The following is an 18,172-nucleotide window of genomic DNA, read 5'->3' on the forward strand; positions in this document are numbered from 1 at the left end:
GAGCCAAGGCTCCAGAGAGGGTTGCCAGTTTTGGTTGGATGTATTCCTGGAGATTTCATCACATGACATAATCTTTAATTAAAGATTAATCTTTAATTCCTGGAGACTCCAGGACAATCCTGGAGGCTTGGCAACCCAAGCTCCAGAGCTTGCAGGACCAAACCAATCTGCTACATCTGCTCACCCGCCACGTGCTTCGTTTCAGCGTTCCATTCGGCAACATCCCCCTCCACCACCCAGGCGGGTTGGTGGTTCATGTAACATGGGAAGCAGAGAGCAGGAGTATGATTAGTTGCTTTAGAGTGACCAGATGTCCCGATTTTATAGGGACAGTCTTGATATTTGGGGCCTTGTCTTATATAGGCGCCTATTACATTTGCTCTGTGGTCACCCTGAGTTCCTTACTGAGAATTCTGCTTTACACACATCCCTCAGCCCATCCAGTGCAGCCGTCAGCTATGGGCAAGGCCCAAAGGCATCTATCACTGTGGAAGATAACAGACCAGCTTTGCAGTCTTTTCTCTGCACTGAAGAGCTCGTAGCTAAACAGGGACATACTGGGCTTCATTTCCTGGTGCGGTGCAGCTGCATTGCTTGTGTAGTTGGGCCCTAAATCCAGCTGCACTACTCCAGGGAAGATTGCCTCTGTCTAAGTGGTGATTCTCTGGTGAGACAGAGCTGCTCTAGGGATTCTTATGCTACTCTCCTGCCAGGCTGCAGGTGCGGCTGGAGGAAAGGAGTGGCTGGGACAGCCCAGTGCCATGCTGATGATTGGTGGCATTTTGTGTAACTCAAAGTGGCCTTTAGGCTCAGTGCAGGGGGAACAGCCCCCAAGGTCAGGGGAAAGCCAGGCGACTTTTAACCATCAGCCTCTCCGGGTACAAATTCCATCAAAAAGCTGGCACGCCATCAGGCAGGCTTGACTAAGTATAACTTGGGCTACTCGGGTTCTAAACTCTTTGGGGTGGGGATTGTCGTGCATGTGTCTGTCGGTTTGTGTGTGTGTCGGTATAGCCAGAACTATGGGGCCCTGGTCCCTGATTGGGGGTCTCCAGGCCCAACCACCATACAAATAAATAGGGTTACCATACGTCCGGATTTTCCCAGACATGTCCGGCTTTTGGGGGCTCAAATCCCCGTCCGGGGGGAAATCCCCAAAAGTCGGGCATGTCCGGGAAAATCGGGAGGGCTCGGCCGGGGCCTCTTTGGCCGGGGCTGGTGCGGGGCCGGGCCGGGGTCGCGGGGCCGGGGGCATGGTGCCGGGCCGGGAGCCGGGCCGGGTGCGCGGTGCCGGGCCGGGCTGGGCGCGGGGCCGGGAGCCGGGCCGCCAGGGGGTGCGCTGGGCCGCGGGGTGCGCTGGGCCGCGGGGCCGGGAGCCAGGGGGCCGGTCCGGGAGCCGGCCGGGGGGGGCGCGGGGCCGGGCCGCCGGGGGGTGCGCTGGGCCGCGGGGTCGGGATCCGGGGGGTGCGCTGGGCCGCGGGGCCGGGATCCGGGGGGTGCGCTGGGCCGCGGGGCCGGGAGCCGGGCCGACGGGGTGTGCGCCGGGCCGCCGGGGGCCGGCAGTGCTGGGCGGGCCGGGGGTGGTCGGCCGGGGGCCGGGCCGGCACCCCAGGGCCCGAGCCGACCCAGGCTGGAGCCGCCGGGGGGGGCCAGCCTGGGCCGCGCCTCCTCCCCCCACACCCCCCCTTACCTGTTTCAGGCTTCCCGCGAATTAAATGTTCGCGGGAAGCAGGGGAGGGGGCGGAGACTTTGGGGAGGGGGCGGAGTTGGGGAGGGGGCGTGGGCGGGGCTGGGGGCGGGCCGGGGCCCCGTGGAGTGTCCTCCTTTGGGAGGCACAAAATATGGTAACCCTAAAATAAATAACTGGAAAAACTGAGTCCCTTCCTCCCTCCTGACCTCATGGGATTTACAGTCTCATTTCTGGGCTGAATTCTTGGACTCATCGCCAGAGCAAACCTCCGACACCTTTTGGAGATGGCTGACAACTGCCAGCCTTTACAGAAGCCATTGCATCAACATGCTGCACAGCTGTTCCAAAATTCAGGCCCAAAATGGGCTCCCAACAACAACAACAAACACACCCCAAATTAGCAGCTGCTTTTGAAAACTTTGGCCCAAATCTCACAGGTTGTTTATTGAGTGTGCGGAAAGCTACCATCTCGAGTGTGGCCATTTATCTGAATCTTATGCACCACTTTTCAATCTTGGGTGGTTTGTTTGAGTCTCAATGCAATAGTCTCATGGTGCAATGCTGGAAAACCCTGTTTTTCCCCTTAGTGGTTTGGTGGTGGCCAGCAATCTGAGCAAAGAGATGGTACTTATTTGCTTATGTTCTCTTAGTCCCGATGTAATAGAACATATGGGTTTATCTCATGACCTCCTGCCAGTGAGGTTATAGAAATAGCCCAGAGTGCTGCAAAATCTAGAGATTTTGCAAGAAAATTTTGTTCCCACTTGCTACAGAGTCTGCAGGGCCTTGCACATAGTCAGGATCTGATGTTTGCCTCCTTTTTCCTTTCAGTGGAGGATGAAATGCTGCCGATGTGACTCCCGAGTGCCTCGTACTCACAACAGTCACCGGGTGGAGAACGTACTTTCCTCCAAAGGACACATGCACTGGTGGCAGTCCCAGAATGGTAGGTACCGGATTCTCTTCCAAGCTGCTAGGATCCATCCCAGAAGCTGCAGCTGCCTTTCATGGACACCTTATGCAGGGTCAGTTTTGCCCTACGCGAAACTTCCACCTTGCCCCCCCCGCCAGCCCTGCGGCAGATCCCCCCCCCCGCCCTGAGGCGCCCTCCCCACAGCAGTCTCCCCCCTGCTCCGAGCCCCCCCCCCCACGGCAGCTCCCCGCCTTGGGGAGCCGTGCGGCAGCTCCCTACCCCAGCTCACCTCTGCTCCACTTCCTCCCCGAGCATGCTGCTCCTGCTCTAATTCTCCTTTGCGGCGCCAAACAGCTGATTGGCGCTGCAAGCCTGGGAGGCGGGAGAAGTGGAGCGGCGACTGCGTGCTCGGGGAGGGGGCGTAGGAACGCTGTAAAAAAAAATTGGGGGCACCGCTTTTTGGCGCCCCCAAATCTTGGCGCCCTAGGCAACCACCTAGTTTGCCTAAATGGTAGCACCCTGACCTTATGGGTGTGATCACTGATATCCTGGGGAGATATAGCTAGCATTGCTTGCTTTATAAATTACAGGCAGCTTATTAGCATAATTACGAGTCTCCATTACGGATGCCTTAAAAGATTTCAGGGAAGAAACCCTGGCACATGGTCTGCTAGGACCATATCTATAGCTCTCTATACAACTGGTAGGAAAGTGGGGTTGGGAAACCCGCTTCAAGTCCCTACTCCCTGCATTGGGCTATTGTCTGTTCTGATGGGTCTCTGTGGCTCTCCACTCCTCTGAAATTCCACCCTGCACCTGAGAAATCTTCCCAACAAAATGTTAATCCAAACGGATACATTTTTACAAAAAGTTTCTGTTTTGACAAATTGGCATCTTCTGATTAAAAAAAAAAAAATTAATCAGAAAATCCCAGACCAGCTCTCATCACAACAGTGAAACTCCTCACACTCCCCTTTGGTATAAAGAATCCCACGGAAATCCAGGGATTTTTGTGGATTTACACCAGCTGGGGATCGGGCTTCATGAAGGGTCAGCTCTGGTTGTGGGTTTGGATCTGGACCTGAACATGCCCAAAGTGGTGGTTTGGCTCTGGGCTCCAGTAGGAACCCATCGCTGATACAAACAGAACAAGAGCCCTTTAGAAAGCACCCGCTTTTCACCAGAAGGATGCCAGTGGATTTCCGAGAGGCCCCAGTGGCTAATAATGATGGACATGACAGGGTGAGGGTTGTGGAGTCCGCAAACAGGGTTTTGGTTTGGGCAGGTTACAATGACCTGGCTCCGATGGGTGAAGGTTTTGTTTTTCTGAGGTCTGCAGCTCTGAAAACTGCCCTTTTGTGTCTCCTCAGACGTGAACCAAGTCTCCTTGCAGCTGGATCTCGACAAAAAGTTCCAGCTGAGCAGCATCATGCTGGACTTCAGGGTACGTGAGCAGCTTGCGCTTTCGTTAGTGGGTTATAAACTGTGCTGGGAGGGGCCCGTGGGCCTTTGCAAGCAGAGGAGAATGTAAACCCACAGCCCCCTCCAGGCTCCAGCTGAGACAAACAGGCAAACAAACATCTCCGCCTGGGCATGAAGGCACCAATATATATTCTGCTCCTTCCAGAGCTTGGTTTATTATTGCTTTAAAAAGTGTGTTTGGAAACGGAGTGTGAAAACACACAGATGTGCACACATGCCCCCCCCTTTCCTTCCACTGTATTTGTAAGATTGGTTTCTTGATTCATCCAGAAATAATTGGCTGTTTTCTAGAGGTGACTCCGTGATCTGCAGCCTGGGCATCCCTGTTGGTCCCTGACCAGGTCAGCCAACCAGCCAGGAGGGAGGCCATGAGCACAAGGAGAGGGGTTGAGTTGGAGCAGGCTTCAGGGGAGGCTCTGGCTAGTGGCAGAGGATCGAGAGGGAGCTGGCCCACGTGGCGAAGGCTTTGTAGAAGGAAGTAGGGCTGAGAGGGGGTTAGTTCTGTTGTGGGGAGGGAAGGGGAGATGCATGGAGAATCGGGACGCCTCATGTGGGAGAGGGGACTGAGGAATTAAAAATGGGCTTCTTGCTCTATGTGTGCTCAGCACTTCTACGATCTCATCACCACCCCCCCTCCTCCAGGCACCTCTGCCTGTAGGGATGCTGATCGAGCGCTCCATCGACTTTGGCGAGACCTGGACCATCTATCAGTACCTGGCCTCTGACTGCGCCGCCGCGTTTCCACGGATCCCCCTAGGCTCCCCCCAGAGCTGGCACGATGTGCGCTGTCAGGAACTGCGGACCCACCAGGGGCACCCTCTGCACGGGGGGAAGGTACGATGTCTGTGATACTCGTTGCCTTAGGTCCACATGGAGGGCCAGGTTAGCAACCTGACAGGACCCAGAAGGCCATAAAGTAGAGCAGACTGCAGCCACGCTCATCCTGAATATGCAGGAGCTTCCCATGAAAACTGATTTTGCCCCAGATCCCTAACTGGCCCCCTCAAGAATTGAACTCACAACCCTGGGTTTAGCAGGCTAATGCTCAAACCACTGAGCTATCCCTCCCCCCTAATATTCAACATAAGTACAGCATGGACTGATTATGGAAACCTCTGGTTGCTTATGACCCATGGACTGGAGTTGGCCACCCTGGCATTTCATAGATTCACAGGTCAGAAAGGGCCAACATGATCAGCTCGTCAGAACGCCAGAATAGCACCGGCCTTGGAATTTCGCCCAGTAATTCCTGCTGTGGAGGGAGTTGTTCTTCCCCATTGGGTTAAGTGGAAAGCCGGGAGATCTGAAAAGGAGGGGAGAAGCTAGGGAGGGACACAATGCCCACTGCAGGCTGTTGAACGAAGTGCAGCTCTGTGATTAACGAACCAAAGAGCTCACCTCCACTCTATATCTTCTTCAGATGTTAATAAAACACGGGAATGTTGTTGCCCTATTTACATGCTTTGGGGGTCTAGCCAAGTGGTTGTTCAACTTTCTTATGGTGCAGACACAGAGCAAACTCAGAGCTGTGTGACCATCTATTGTTCCAACACCTAGCTTCCCCATTTTTACCGTCTCAACTCCCCAGTAGCCCTCTCTCCTTCCCAGTAGCATTCTCTGCCCATAGTCTATAGTTTGACCCTGGCATCACCCAGATGCAGCGAGAAGAGAACCTTCTGCTGATGTTCTGCAGGGTGGTGAGACTGGCTAGGGAGTGTCCTGTGGGAAGATTCATACGCCCCAAGCATAAAGGCACCTACTGACTTGTGGGCAGCTGGGCATTTTGGTGGAATTGTTGTTGATTCCTCAGCGATGTTAACCTGCCCTTCAGCATGGTCCTCAGGAACTACTACTCTTCAGAAGAGTATCAGAGGGGTAGCCGTGTTAGTCTGGATCTGTAAAAAGTGACAGAGAGTCCTGTGGCACCTTATAGACTAACAGACGTATTGGAGCGTCTGATGAAGTGAGTATTCACCCATGAAAGTTTATGCTCCAATACGTCTGTTAGTCTATAAGGTGCCACAGGACTCTGTCGCTTTCTCCAGAAGAGGGAGCTCCAGAGCAGGCATTTCATTGTTTAGATGGCTGGGAGGTGAAAAGAAAGACCCATATTTTTTTTTCCCTGCAACTATCTTACATGTTGCTTCTGTGTTCTTCTCCTCAGGTCAAATTCAACCCCCTTGACCTGGCATCCGGCATCGCCGCATCTCGCAGCCAAAGCATCAGTAGTATGCACAGTTCCTCATTTATACCTGGGGGAGGGGGGGTTTCCCAGGGTTGCTTGCGCATCTTCCAGCTACAGATTTGCAAAGGAGAAGATTGTAGGCACTAAGCACCAGGTAGAGGATGCTGGTCCCTGGAGATGAGTCAGCCTTTGTAAAGCTGTGCATGACGTGGCGCTGCGAGGTGCTTTGTTTCCGAAGCAGCTTTTAATGCTAGTAGTAGGTGCTGTGTGGGCACCTCTATACAATGAACCTACAGAGCAGGGACAGCCCACACAGCAGCGATCTCACTTTCCCTCCCTCCCCCGCAATGTCCCACAGATATGCTGCAGACCGGCCATAGAGAGAGACGTACATCCCATGGGTAGGAGAATACTTCAGTCTTCTCTGCTCCTTGATCTCTGTCCTGATGGTGCCAACAAAGGGGCCCAGCTAATGCCAGTTGTGCCATGACTGGTTCTCTCTGCCTCATTCGCTTCCCTGCCGGCCTGTGACTTCATCGCTACTTCCTCCTCATTTGTCCTCTTCTCCCATACAGACCTGGGAGAGTTCACCAACCTGAGAGTTAACTTCACCCAGCTACCTCGCCTCCCGCAGCAGGGCTACCGCTCACCCAGCGCCTTCTATGCTGTGACCGAAATGCAAGTTCAGGGAAGCTGCTTCTGCCATGGACACGCAGACCGCTGTACTTCCTCCAGGGCCCCGCCCACAGACTCCAGTGCCATGATGCAGGTGAGAGCACAAGGGAAAACCAGGAGACAAGTGCTTTGCTGTGTCAGTTCTCAGTACCATCCCCGAGTTCTAGTTTTAACACCAGGCTCCTGCCCCAGTCCTGGCCTCCACTGGGACTAGGAACTGTCAGTGTTGCTTCAGCAGCACGATCAGCCCTTAGGAGGGAGGGAGCGCTGCACATTGCTTAACGCAGGCCCCATGCCAATTGAGGGACAGGGCTGATCCATGTTGCCTGAGCTAGGAGGATGGGGGGAATGATACAGGATCCAAGGAAAACAGAGCTCTTTTGCTTGCTCCGTGCAAAGCACACTGTGTGTAATGTTTTAATGCACAAAGAGGAAGGCGGAAATGTCTACGAAGTGGTGCTTGTTGATTGCACGGATTCTTACTCGGGGCAAATCTATGCTACAAAATTAAGTGGACCTAAGTTACGTTGACTTACAGCCACCACAGTAATTAAACTGCTTTTTCATGTCCACACTACGCTCCTTGCATCGGCGATGCACGTCCTCAGCAGGAGCGCTTGCACCAATTTACTGGCATTGTGGGGCATTGTGGGATGGCTTCTGAAAGGCAAGTTGATGTAAACAATGCAGTATCTACACTGACACTGCATTGACCTAACTACGTCAACCTAAGTGCTCCGCCTCTTGCGGAGGTGGAGATAAGTCGAGGTAGTGGGCGAGTTACATCAGCGGGAGCAACATTTTAGTGTAGACACTTACAGAATGAGGTTGACGTAAGCTGCCTTACATCGACCTACCTCTGTAATGTAGACCAGGGCTCAGGCTGCACATCACAGCGGTGAAGTGAGGGTGTAACTGCACCTTTTGCCACCGCAAGTCTTCACTTTCCCTGGCTCCAGGAGACCCAAAAGCTCCTAGCTGACTCTATTTCATACCTAAATGACATTCACCAATACAGGCTTCTGCCTGCTGGCGTATGTACTAGTCCCCTGCCATTAGATACCTTGCGTAGTTGCTGGGAATTCATGTTAACAGCATCAGGCCCTATCTACACGTATTTCCTAGAGGCAGCTTTTGTCCCCGTGCTGCTCTGGTCCTCACAGACTGACAGGAAAAAGAGGTGAGTCTAACTGGGGAATGAGCAGTGGGACCAGAAGGAGTAGCTACTGCTAGAGGTGTGTGTCACAGTGTGTGTGTGTGTGTCACTGTGTGTGTCACAGTGAGCTAACAGATTGGCAGAAAATAGGGTGTGAAGTTTTGTCTCTGTTCCAGGTTCATGGGCACTGTGTGTGTCAGCACAACACCGCCGGCCCACACTGCGATCGCTGTGCAGCTTTCTACAATGACCAGCCTTGGAGACCCGCAGAAGACCGCAACCCCAATGAATGCCGGAGTATGTCTGTCCACCGTCCAGCCATTCTTTTCCTCTCTTGCCCTCGCCAAACCCATCAGACCAGTTGAAATCTGTCTGATGTAACTCTGGGGCTGTGGCTGGGCAATGAATTTAATTCCCTTTATATTTTATTATTTCCCATCACCATCTAAAAATGGGTGGCTCTCACCAGTAGACCTGATTCAGAGTGAATGGCTTTTTCTCCCCCATGCTGTCTATGCTCAGCTTGGAAAAGCATGCCACGTTCTTGTGGGTAGAACTAACTTGGACACTGAGAATTTTCGGAATCTTCCTAAAAAGTGAATTGCATTGCAATAATTAGAGCGGGGCAAAACTCTGAATCCATTCATCTGAACAACTTGGGGGTTTAGAATAATAATAGACCTTGATCCAAACCATCCCAATATGGCTTTTGCAAAACCAGTCCCAGAAATATCTGCTCCTGTTATTTATTTTATATTATGCTATATTAGGATTGCTGTGGTGCATAGAGGACCCAATCAGGGTCAGGGTCCTAACATGCTGGACAGCCCTCCCCTAGACTTAGTCCCTGCCCCGAGGAGCTTAACCTCAGCAACAGCCTCCCTCAAAGACACAACCTGGCAGTGCCCACTTCCAAATGCTACGATATAGCTAAGAGCTATTGTGAATGTGATGCACGAGGATCGAGTGCCATCTAGTGCTGAGCTGGAAGAACTCCAGCCGCTGGTGGTTTCTGAATGATCAGCGTTTAAACGGGATGTTCTCGCTTTCTAGGGTGCAATTGCAATGGTCACTCGGAGACGTGCCATTTTGACCCAGCTGTGTACCAAGCCAGTGGTGGGGTGAGTGGAGGTGTGTGCGACGACTGTCAGCACAACACAGTGGGGAGGAACTGTGAACGCTGCAAGGCCTACTTTTTCCGCAACCATCGACAAGATGTCACCCATCCAGAAGCCTGTCTGCGTAAGTGGCATTCCCTGGGCGCTGGCCATCTCCTTGGGAGACCTGCCCCTTCCACTCCCAGCGACTTCTCCGTGGTATCCTTGTCGCTGTTGTTTATGTAAGGTGTGTGTTTTTCAGCTTGCGAGTGTGATCCGGACGGCACGGTGCCTGGGTCCAGCTGTGACCCTCTGAACGGACGCTGCGTTTGCAAGGAGAACGTGCAAGGGGACCGCTGCCATCTCTGCAAGCCCAGATTCACCCAGCTCACCAATGCCAACCCCCTGGGATGCCACAGTGAGTGAGCACAGAAACTACCGCCACTTTCTAGAAGATGCTTTAGTCAGACACATGTTACTGGGCTGAATATAGGGGCAACAGGGAATTCTCTGGCCTGGGTTATGAAGGAAGCCAGACTATGTGATCAAAGGGTCCTTTCTGGCCTTGAAACAAATGAAACTAGGAAAGCAGATGCACACATTGGCTTTAGGAGAAGGTGGGTTTTTAAGGTGGTGGGGGAACATACTTGTCTGGGTAAATTCAGAATCACTCTGAGCTTTCTGGCAGTGCTTGAACCTGGAGCGGAGGCCTCTTCATGGTGCGTCCCAGCTGCCTGGTTCCAGGGGCATAAGAGAAAGGTGGGTCCAACCCAGCCCTTTTATGTGGCTTCCCGGAGAGCTTTGAATGAGATCTGCTTCCAGGCCAGCCTCAGTGTGGGGCTTGCAGAACAAAACCCCAGCCAGTGAAGGTTTTCGAAACCCAGCCCTGCAGTGGCTGTGTCCTGGTCTTGAGGAAGAGAACTTGTTTTCAGCTTGGCAACAAGCAGGGCCCTCTGGGACCTGATGAGAAAACCTGTTCTGCTGAGCATCACCGGCTGGTGGTTCGGAGCGTGGGGGTGTCATGTACTCACACCCTTGGGTGCTCATTTGAACAGAGCCAGGACCTCCAGATCTACATTCGCCCAGGGCTAGTCATGTGCATCTCACACTGGATTCTGCAAATGCCTCAGAAGCTGCTAAAGACAGTGCAGTGCTGGGGTGAGCTGGCATCTGTGCTACAGCAGGTGGCAGTGTGGGCTCAGGTTCAGTCATTGGCATGGGGAACAAGATCAGCAAAAGGCTGGATGGAATTATCTCCATCATGCACTAGATAGGGCTCAGGAGGGGAGAACAGAGACCCCAGGGACATAGAGACTTTGGAGTCATAACCTCAATGTCATAGTGCATTGTCTGACTGCACACTACTGTATTAAACCAGATAAGTAGCACTGATGTCACCAGACTCTGGCACAGGGGAGGTGGTATAGAAGCTGCCTCCTTTTGTCTCTGAATATTGGGGGAAAGGCCTGCAGAGACTTTGTCCCTGTGCTGCCATCCTGTGGACCCCTGAACTAACCCCCCTCTTGCACCCTTCCTGCATGCTCATTGCCCCTTTAAAGCAGACATCCCTTCAGGAATCTGCCCCCCCCAAGCAGCCTGACTATCCCCCCGGCCTTGGAGTGGTCATCGCCCGGTTCTAATGACAGCACTGGCTGAACAAGTCTCCTTGCCTTTCAGAATGTGCCTGCAACATCCTGGGGACACGCCAGGACGCACCCTGCGACGACGAAACAGGAAGGTGCTTCTGCCTGCCCAACGTGGTGGGAGCCAATTGCGATCAGTGCTCTGCCAATCACTGGAAGATCGCCAGTGGCCAAGGCTGTCAGCCGTGCAACTGCGACCCTCGCAACGCCTTCAGCCCCCAGTGTAACCAGGTACAGACCCCAGATTTCAGCCTAGGGAGCTAACTTGGCAGCAATAGCGTGGGAATCCTGGGCGTGGACAGGCATTGTGCTACTGGGTCATTGTATCGCATGTCACGCTGCCGGGGAGCACTTTGCGCTCCATCTACCCCTTCGGTAGCTGCTAAAGCCCTGTGTGACCATGGCTGTGTAACAGCACTATTAGCTTGGTGCCGTGGGTGGGATGATGGGTCAGGATACTAGGTTAGCACTTGAAAAACCTGGGTTCAGTTCCCTGCTGTGCCACAGATATCCTGTATCTCCTTGGGCAAGTCACTTAGTCTCTCTGTGCTGCGGTTCTCCAAAAGGATTACAGCCCTCATCGAGGTGTTGTGAGGATGAATACATTAACAGTTGCGAGGCACTCCAATATTGCAGTAATGGGGACCATATAAATTCCACAGATAGACAAGTGGGGGGCAATAGTATTAATTAGAACTGGCTGAAATTTTATGAATTTCAAAATGTTGATGAACTTTCTATGGAAAAAAAATTAGGAAAAAAATTCAGCACAATTTTTTGCAGTTTCCTCTCTTTCCCCATGTTTTTTTCAGTCAATTCTAAAAATAATTCTGTTAGTGCTGCTGGCACTGCTCTTGGCTTGAATGGAGCTTTCTGAGAAGGGAACTGGGCTGGCTGGTTTATTAGAACAGCTGAGGATGTCACAAGCAGCAGCACAAGCCAGGGCCCCTGCTGTGTGCCGTGGTGACATGGTATTGTGCCACCGAGTGATCGCAGAGTTGAGACCACTTATTAGATGGTCTCATCTTGCTGCTTTTCTATGGAACCTGCCTCTCCCCTTAAGGAAAGGGCTGCATCACATGTCCCTAAAGCACCCGGCAATTGTCTGTAGTCCATCATGCCCTTCATAGAGTGCAGCAAGACAAACCAGTAATTACAAAGACAAGGCTAAGCCATTTGAAAGGTCTGCTATTTAGCAAAGAAATCCTAATAGGAGCTCTTAAGGTGTGGGAGAAGGAGAAGGGGGACTAATTATCCTAATTAATCAGTGAGAGGAGAACAAGGAAAATTCAGATTATGTATTAGGAAAAATATGCCAATTCTAACAATTGGAGATGGGTCCTAAAATCGAACAACTGGGGCCACGCTTTGTGAGGATTCAGGATTCAAACCCAGATCCAGTTTTTGTGGTTGATTCCTCTATCCTACATAAAACGAAAACCTGAGGTCTGAACATCTCGAACATGGGGCTGTTTGAAATCTGGAATCAACGTTATTTGTTTATTATTTGTGTTGTAGACATCCCTAGGGGCTAGCTCAGACTGGTGTCTCGTTGCGGTAGGAGCTGCACAGACATGTAATAAGACACAGTCCCTGCCTGGAAGAGCTTACAGTCAAAACAGAGAATACTGACAAAGGGAGGATTATTATCCCCATTTTACAGATGGGGAACTGAGGCACAGGGAGGCTAAGTGACTTGTGCAGGGGTTACAGCAAGTCTGTGGCAGAGCAGGGATTTCAACCCAAGTCTCGAGTCACAATCCAATCTCAGCCCCAGGTTGTATTTTTGCATTATAGCCGTCCCTGAGAATTGGGTGTCAGTTGATTCTTTCCCCCTGTAAAGGAAAGAGGGTCTTCCTCACTAAGGACTGTATATTGGAGTTTTCCTTTGGGATGGCTCATTGCAGACTGAGCTTAGCACTTGTATGGGGCAGGATAAGGGGCAGCATGATGCTGCAAAATCATTGGCTTTTAAAGCAGAGCAGGCAGGTATTTTGCCCTTAATTATAGTCCCTTTGTTGGGAGAGTGGACCATGCAAAGAATTCAGTAACAGACATTGGCTGCAGAGGACTGCCAGCTGATACAAGCATTGGAAATGGGCCTTGTTGAGCTGGGCATGCACAGTGGAGACTGAGGGGAATGAAATTCAGTGTTCCTGCATTCCCCTGGGCACTGCAGGGGTCTGAGGGTGATTCAGAGACTGAGTGGGCCCCTAGAATGGTTCAAGCTGCGGTCACCAGTCAGAGCAGTGTGGGGACAGGTGTCTAAGGACTCACATCTCCCTACTTAAAGCCAGCTGATGATCTCTCCCCAATCTCCACCCACCCCCCACATACTGTCAATGAGAGATATGGTAATATCCCTGCATTTGCATTGTCTACAGTCTGTAAGATCAGCATCTTCCGATGGCAGAAACATCAAATCCTGTGCTACATTCTTTGTTTCTCGCCCAGTAAAGATTCTGAGCCAATGAGTCAGAGCAGAAGGGCTTGAATAATGGAGAGAGAGCTCTTTGGTCTCCATGGTGCAGGAGACGCAGAGGGGAGGAGAACTCTCATCACAGCTAGCATGGGACTCGGGCCAACGTTTTCAAACATCGGGGATGTGGGTTGTCAAAAGCGCTTGAGCCAACAGGGGCTGCAAGGATTCAGGCCTCTTAAGTTGTCTCTGAGCTGGGAGCGTGATTCCCAACCCCAGGAGACATCCTCCCACTAGCTTGATGAGACTTTCTCCTCCAGGAAGCGTGGGATTGCCATTGCCGGGGACTCTGTACACTGGTCCTGCTACAAAGGGGACATTGCTAAGAGGGGATGTGATTTGCTGGTTCAAGAACAAGCGAGGGAGGGCTTTCCCCCTGTCTCCCTACAGACATTCTTCAAAGCTGTTTCCCCACTGATGTGCCTCTCTTGGTGTAGTTCACAGGGCAGTGTCAGTGCCGGGAAGGCTTTGCGGGGCGTACCTGCTCTGCTGCCCACCTGCGGGTTTGTCCAGATGGATCCTACGGTGACATCAGGACAGGATGCAGAGGTCCGTACAATCGGTTTTTATCACTGTTTTTCAGCACCAGGGAATTGTTGTTTCTAAAAATATCTCCTGGCCCTTGTCCTGCCACTTCAAAACCTTGCTGCTTTTGGTAGACGAGATCATTCCCCTCTGGAACAGCCCCCCTGTGTCTCTCTGTTCCTCTTCCCATCCCTCCATGTGCCTAGTACTGCCTCCTACTGGGTCCTTTCCTGCCACCCTCCGTGCAAGAGCCTTCCCCTCTGCATCCTGGATAAGGTGCGAGATGTTGGGGCTCACCACTCTAATTCCTTTCCACAGAGAGTCCATGCAGGGGAAGCGGGATTCAATGGGGATTTGATTTAGCAGCACCGCTTTGCCTGTCACAGGCTTTCACCTCCCCCTCTCCACCCAACAGAGTGTGACTGCAATTTCCAGGGCATGGAGGGGATGGGATGTGACAAGACCACAGGCAGCTGTCTCTGCCGCCCTGGCTTTACCGGGCCTCGCTGTGACCAGTGCCAGCGGGGTTACTGCAGCAACTACCCCCACTGCGAGACGTGCCACCCCTGCTTCCAGACCTACGACAGCGACATTCGCCGGTTCGGCCTGCGCCAAGCCAGCCTGAGAAACTCCACCTCACGACTGCAGCTGGGTATGGGGGGTGCTGGCTTCAGCACCCGCATCTTGGAAGCGGAAGGCAATGTTCAGCAGATCCAGGGGATCCTCGGCAACCCACTAGTGACAGAGCAGGGCCTGGGTCAGGTGTCCAGCATGCTCACAGCAATCAGGTAAAGGACTCCTCCTCACTTGTACAGATGATCCGTTCCCAGTGCCAAGAACCCCATACCGGCCTCTAGCACTTGAACCAAAGGAAGCACTCCCTGGGCTGGCTGCAGTAGTAGGCTCTTATCCTGTGTGGACCTAATACTAGAGAGGGGCTCAACATACAGACTTAGCACGCTACACATTTAATGGCACTAATATTTTTGCCTGTTCTTCAGTTTAAAATAGGTCTGCTTGGCTCAGCGATCGCACAATGTGGAGGTCCTGCCATATGTGCTCATCCTGCCAACCTATCTGTCCTCCTAATCCACAGACGGGGTAGAACCGACTGTGAGCCCCTCATTCCCATTGTTTGCACAGGTCGTCCTAGTGAAGTTATCACCCCAGATGATTAGACAGACAGATAAGGCAGAGAGACAGTGCTGGCCTTGGATTGAGGATGCATTCCTGGCTCTGCCACCAACCTCCTCTGTGATCGGGAGAAATCCCTTCCCCTGCCTAAGCCTCTGTTTCCCCTCACACCTTTTGTCCGGTATCTATTCGGATGCTAAAGTTTTGGGGCAGGAACTCTCAGCTCTCTCTTGCTATGTGTGTACCATGCCTATCACAGTGGGGCCCTGATCTCAGCTGGGCTCTCTACACGTAATACACGTGAGACAGACAGATGGTGCTCTCTAATAGGGTTCATTTTATTTTCTCCTTTCTCGATTTCAGACAGCAGGTCCAGGGCATAAATCCCAACCTACCCTTTGTGATTGACACCTTCTCTCTAGCCAATGATCTCGAAGACCTGGACAAAAGCCTGCTTTCGATTAACGGGCAGTACCAGATTAAGAAGACCCAGTTTGAAGCCAGCCGCCGCACAGACCTTTCAGGTAGGCAGTTTTGGCTCAATGCAGTTGTACTCGACCATCCGTGGTGACTGCAATTCTGGCTAATTTTCCACCAGTCGGATGGGTGAGGAGCATCTCTGTGTCGATGGGCAATTTAGGATCAGCAAATAGTTATGCAGGTTAGAGGTGCTCTTTCCACCAAACTTCTAAGCTTTCATCAGCAAGTTTGCACCTACAGCTGGTAGAATTCGTCTCCAAAGCTTAGCATCAGAAGGTCAGTGTTGCTACTAGTATCGCAGCAGTCCAGCTGATTTCCCTCCCAGACATCACAAACTTTCTTCTGGATGTTACAGAAGCACCTCTCCTCCTAAAACACAGCCTGAGCTTAATTAAAAAAGGGAAATAAAAGCCCCTCGGAGAATCTGTCACCAGGACTAGAAGGGAGCTGAACGAATGAAGCTTTTGCACAGATGGAAGAGGTGATGGGGTAGAAGAGAGAGCCAAATGGTTGTCAGACACTGTTGGGAAGAGCTAATTAAGCCTTGTGATGATGATATTGGTGGATTGCCTTCACATCCCTGCTATAGCTAGTTCCCTAAAGATTTCTTATTGTTTTCTGCTTTCCCTCATTGACTCATTGCACATTGTACTTCTGTTCGGCTTTGCTGGCAAAGCACTGCTCTGAAGCGCTGGAGAACGACCTCCGAGGCTTATGGTAGATTCCATCTTTCTTCTGTGCAGTTCCATCTGCTTCTCTCTGATTGCTCCCATTGAGGGCTGGGTGTCCGTGTCTGTTGAGCAGTAGAGAGGAAGCAGGACTCCCTTGCCGTGATTCCAAAGGGGTCCTCCGCTGGGCGGATTGGTGGGGTCGGATGGTGAACCTGAGAATTTTAATAGCTTCAGCAGGAAACCAAGAAAAGCCTGGCGGTTTGTAGTGAGCTTCCCGGCGGTTTGTAGTGAGATTCCCTTTGAGATGTTGTGGGGTTCAGCTGAATACTAGAATCCCACCCAGAATCCTCCGCATTTTTCAACCTAAGGTTTTACCAGTGGTTTGTTTTACTTTAAAGTGAGTTCACTCTTTCATTGCCCTGTAGGGGTCACTCCTCTCCTTTCATCTGTGGCTCCACATCCTTGGTCCCCCTATAGCCACTTTCAACTGCTCCGCTCCAGCAAAGGAGAATAACCATAGAGGGGTACGAAGTTCCTGCAGCCACGCCTGTGCCGCCCCCTCCTCTGGCTCCCAGTGGAGGGTTTCTGGCCAGGGGAACGTGGGAATGGCCAGGGAATCACGTGATCCCATGCTATCAGGACAGTCCCTCATAGATGGGTGTGAAATAGAGCAGCCCCCCCATGGACTACTCCAGGCCCTGTTGGTCCCCAGGATTGGCGTGGGAAAGCCATAGACGTGCCATAAAGCCGCTGCTCCTGGGCTGCACTGAGGGTGGCTGGAATGCATCCCAGGATCGGACCTGTCTGTGTTTTGTTCTGGTTTTGTTTACAGCCATTAGCTCAAAGACAGACTTAGACACACAAGGGAGGCTGCAGTTCACAGTGAAGCAATCAATAAAAGGACCGTTAATCGCTATCCTTGTGACTAACCACTCGCGCAGCTTCCGCCCCCTTCCCCACCACACATTCTCCAGCAGGCTAAAATCAATCCCATGGTTTAGGTTGCACTGCTGCATTGATGAGTCATGAAGCCATTCACGTTGCACATGGTTTTATTCCTGCAGGAGCCTTCAAGACTGTCAGCTCTGCCTACCAGAGCTCCACCAACGCCAGTTACCGCATAACGGGCACTTCCAGCCTGCTGACTCGATCTAGGGAGAACCGGAGAACGACTGAGAGGCTGGAAAGCAGCTTTACAGACCACACCTCCAGGCTGGAGGCCCTCCAGGGCGAGATGGCCTCCTCCCCCAACTTGACGCCAACTATAAATAAGGTGAAGGAGACATGGATCCTGTCGCAGGCTGAAATGAGGTGGTCAAAGCATCTCTGACGAAGGATACGTCTACCTGCGGCCAGAGGTGTGACGGCAGCACGTGGGTACAAACAGGGCCTCATTAGCTTGAGCACCTATCACGTAGGCTGTTCAAGCCCACCCAGGACCCTAGGTATATACGTAAGCGGCTAGTCGTGATGCCACAACTTAGTTGCTGTTGGTATTTGAGCTAGCTAGATCAAAGCTAGCTTGAGCATGTCTACACGTGCTGTGCTCGCACCTCTGCTTGCAGTGCAGACCTACGTTTTGTCTAGGAGACACTCTCATTTTTAAGACCCGGCTGCAGTGCACAGAGGGTAGAGGTTCCAGCCTGCACTACTCCACCTTGACCCAAGCAGCCTAGCATGGTACGTGGGGATCTCTAGCATCTATAGGATGCATCACTGCTCTGTTTTAGGTCCCGAAGGGGTGTGGTCCTGGGGCTCTTGGCAGGTGCTATTCAGCTGAGCCAAGCTTGAGCATTGCTTGTCTGGTAACAGCAGATACCAAGGCACTGGATGGTCTCCCCACCAGTGAAACTTTTCCTCAGCGGTTCTCACTGCATTATGTCTCCAAGAGCTGTCTGATTTCTGGTCAAGGTCTCCTTTTCTTTTTCCTCCCTACGCTGCTCTGCTATTGCCATGGAGACGCATTTCAGCGTCTCCTGATGTATGTTGCTGTGGAGACCATCACCCATTCATCTCGCTGCTTTTCACAGCATCAGAGCCAC

General features: G+C 52.1%; 1 protein-coding gene across 2 annotated transcripts in view; it reads left to right on the top strand.

The window, feature by feature from the left end:
- Window positions 1-18,172, top strand: part of LAMB3 (laminin subunit beta 3) — a 48,855-nt gene that overhangs the window by 19,035 nt on the left and 11,648 nt on the right. For both annotated transcript variants that reach the window (XM_054026453.1, XM_054026454.1), the window contains exons 4-16: window positions 2,522-2,636; window positions 3,974-4,047; window positions 4,728-4,919; window positions 6,250-6,313; window positions 6,846-7,039; window positions 8,278-8,398; window positions 9,155-9,343; window positions 9,461-9,616; window positions 10,876-11,072; window positions 13,758-13,869; window positions 14,261-14,633; window positions 15,343-15,503; window positions 17,195-17,403. In XM_054026453.1, the coding sequence (XP_053882428.1) occupies window positions 2,522-2,636; window positions 3,974-4,047; window positions 4,728-4,919; window positions 6,250-6,313; window positions 6,846-7,039; window positions 8,278-8,398; window positions 9,155-9,343; window positions 9,461-9,616; window positions 10,876-11,072; window positions 13,758-13,869; window positions 14,261-14,633; window positions 15,343-15,503; window positions 17,195-17,403 (2,157 nt within the window). The remainder of the gene's footprint in view (window positions 1-2,521; window positions 2,637-3,973; window positions 4,048-4,727; window positions 4,920-6,249; window positions 6,314-6,845; window positions 7,040-8,277; window positions 8,399-9,154; window positions 9,344-9,460; window positions 9,617-10,875; window positions 11,073-13,757; window positions 13,870-14,260; window positions 14,634-15,342; window positions 15,504-17,194; window positions 17,404-18,172) is intronic.

Source organism: Malaclemys terrapin, chromosome 4, assembly GCF_027887155.1.
Source record: "Malaclemys terrapin pileata isolate rMalTer1 chromosome 4, rMalTer1.hap1, whole genome shotgun sequence".
In the NCBI taxonomy this organism is placed as follows: Eukaryota; Metazoa; Chordata; order Testudines; family Emydidae; genus Malaclemys; species Malaclemys terrapin.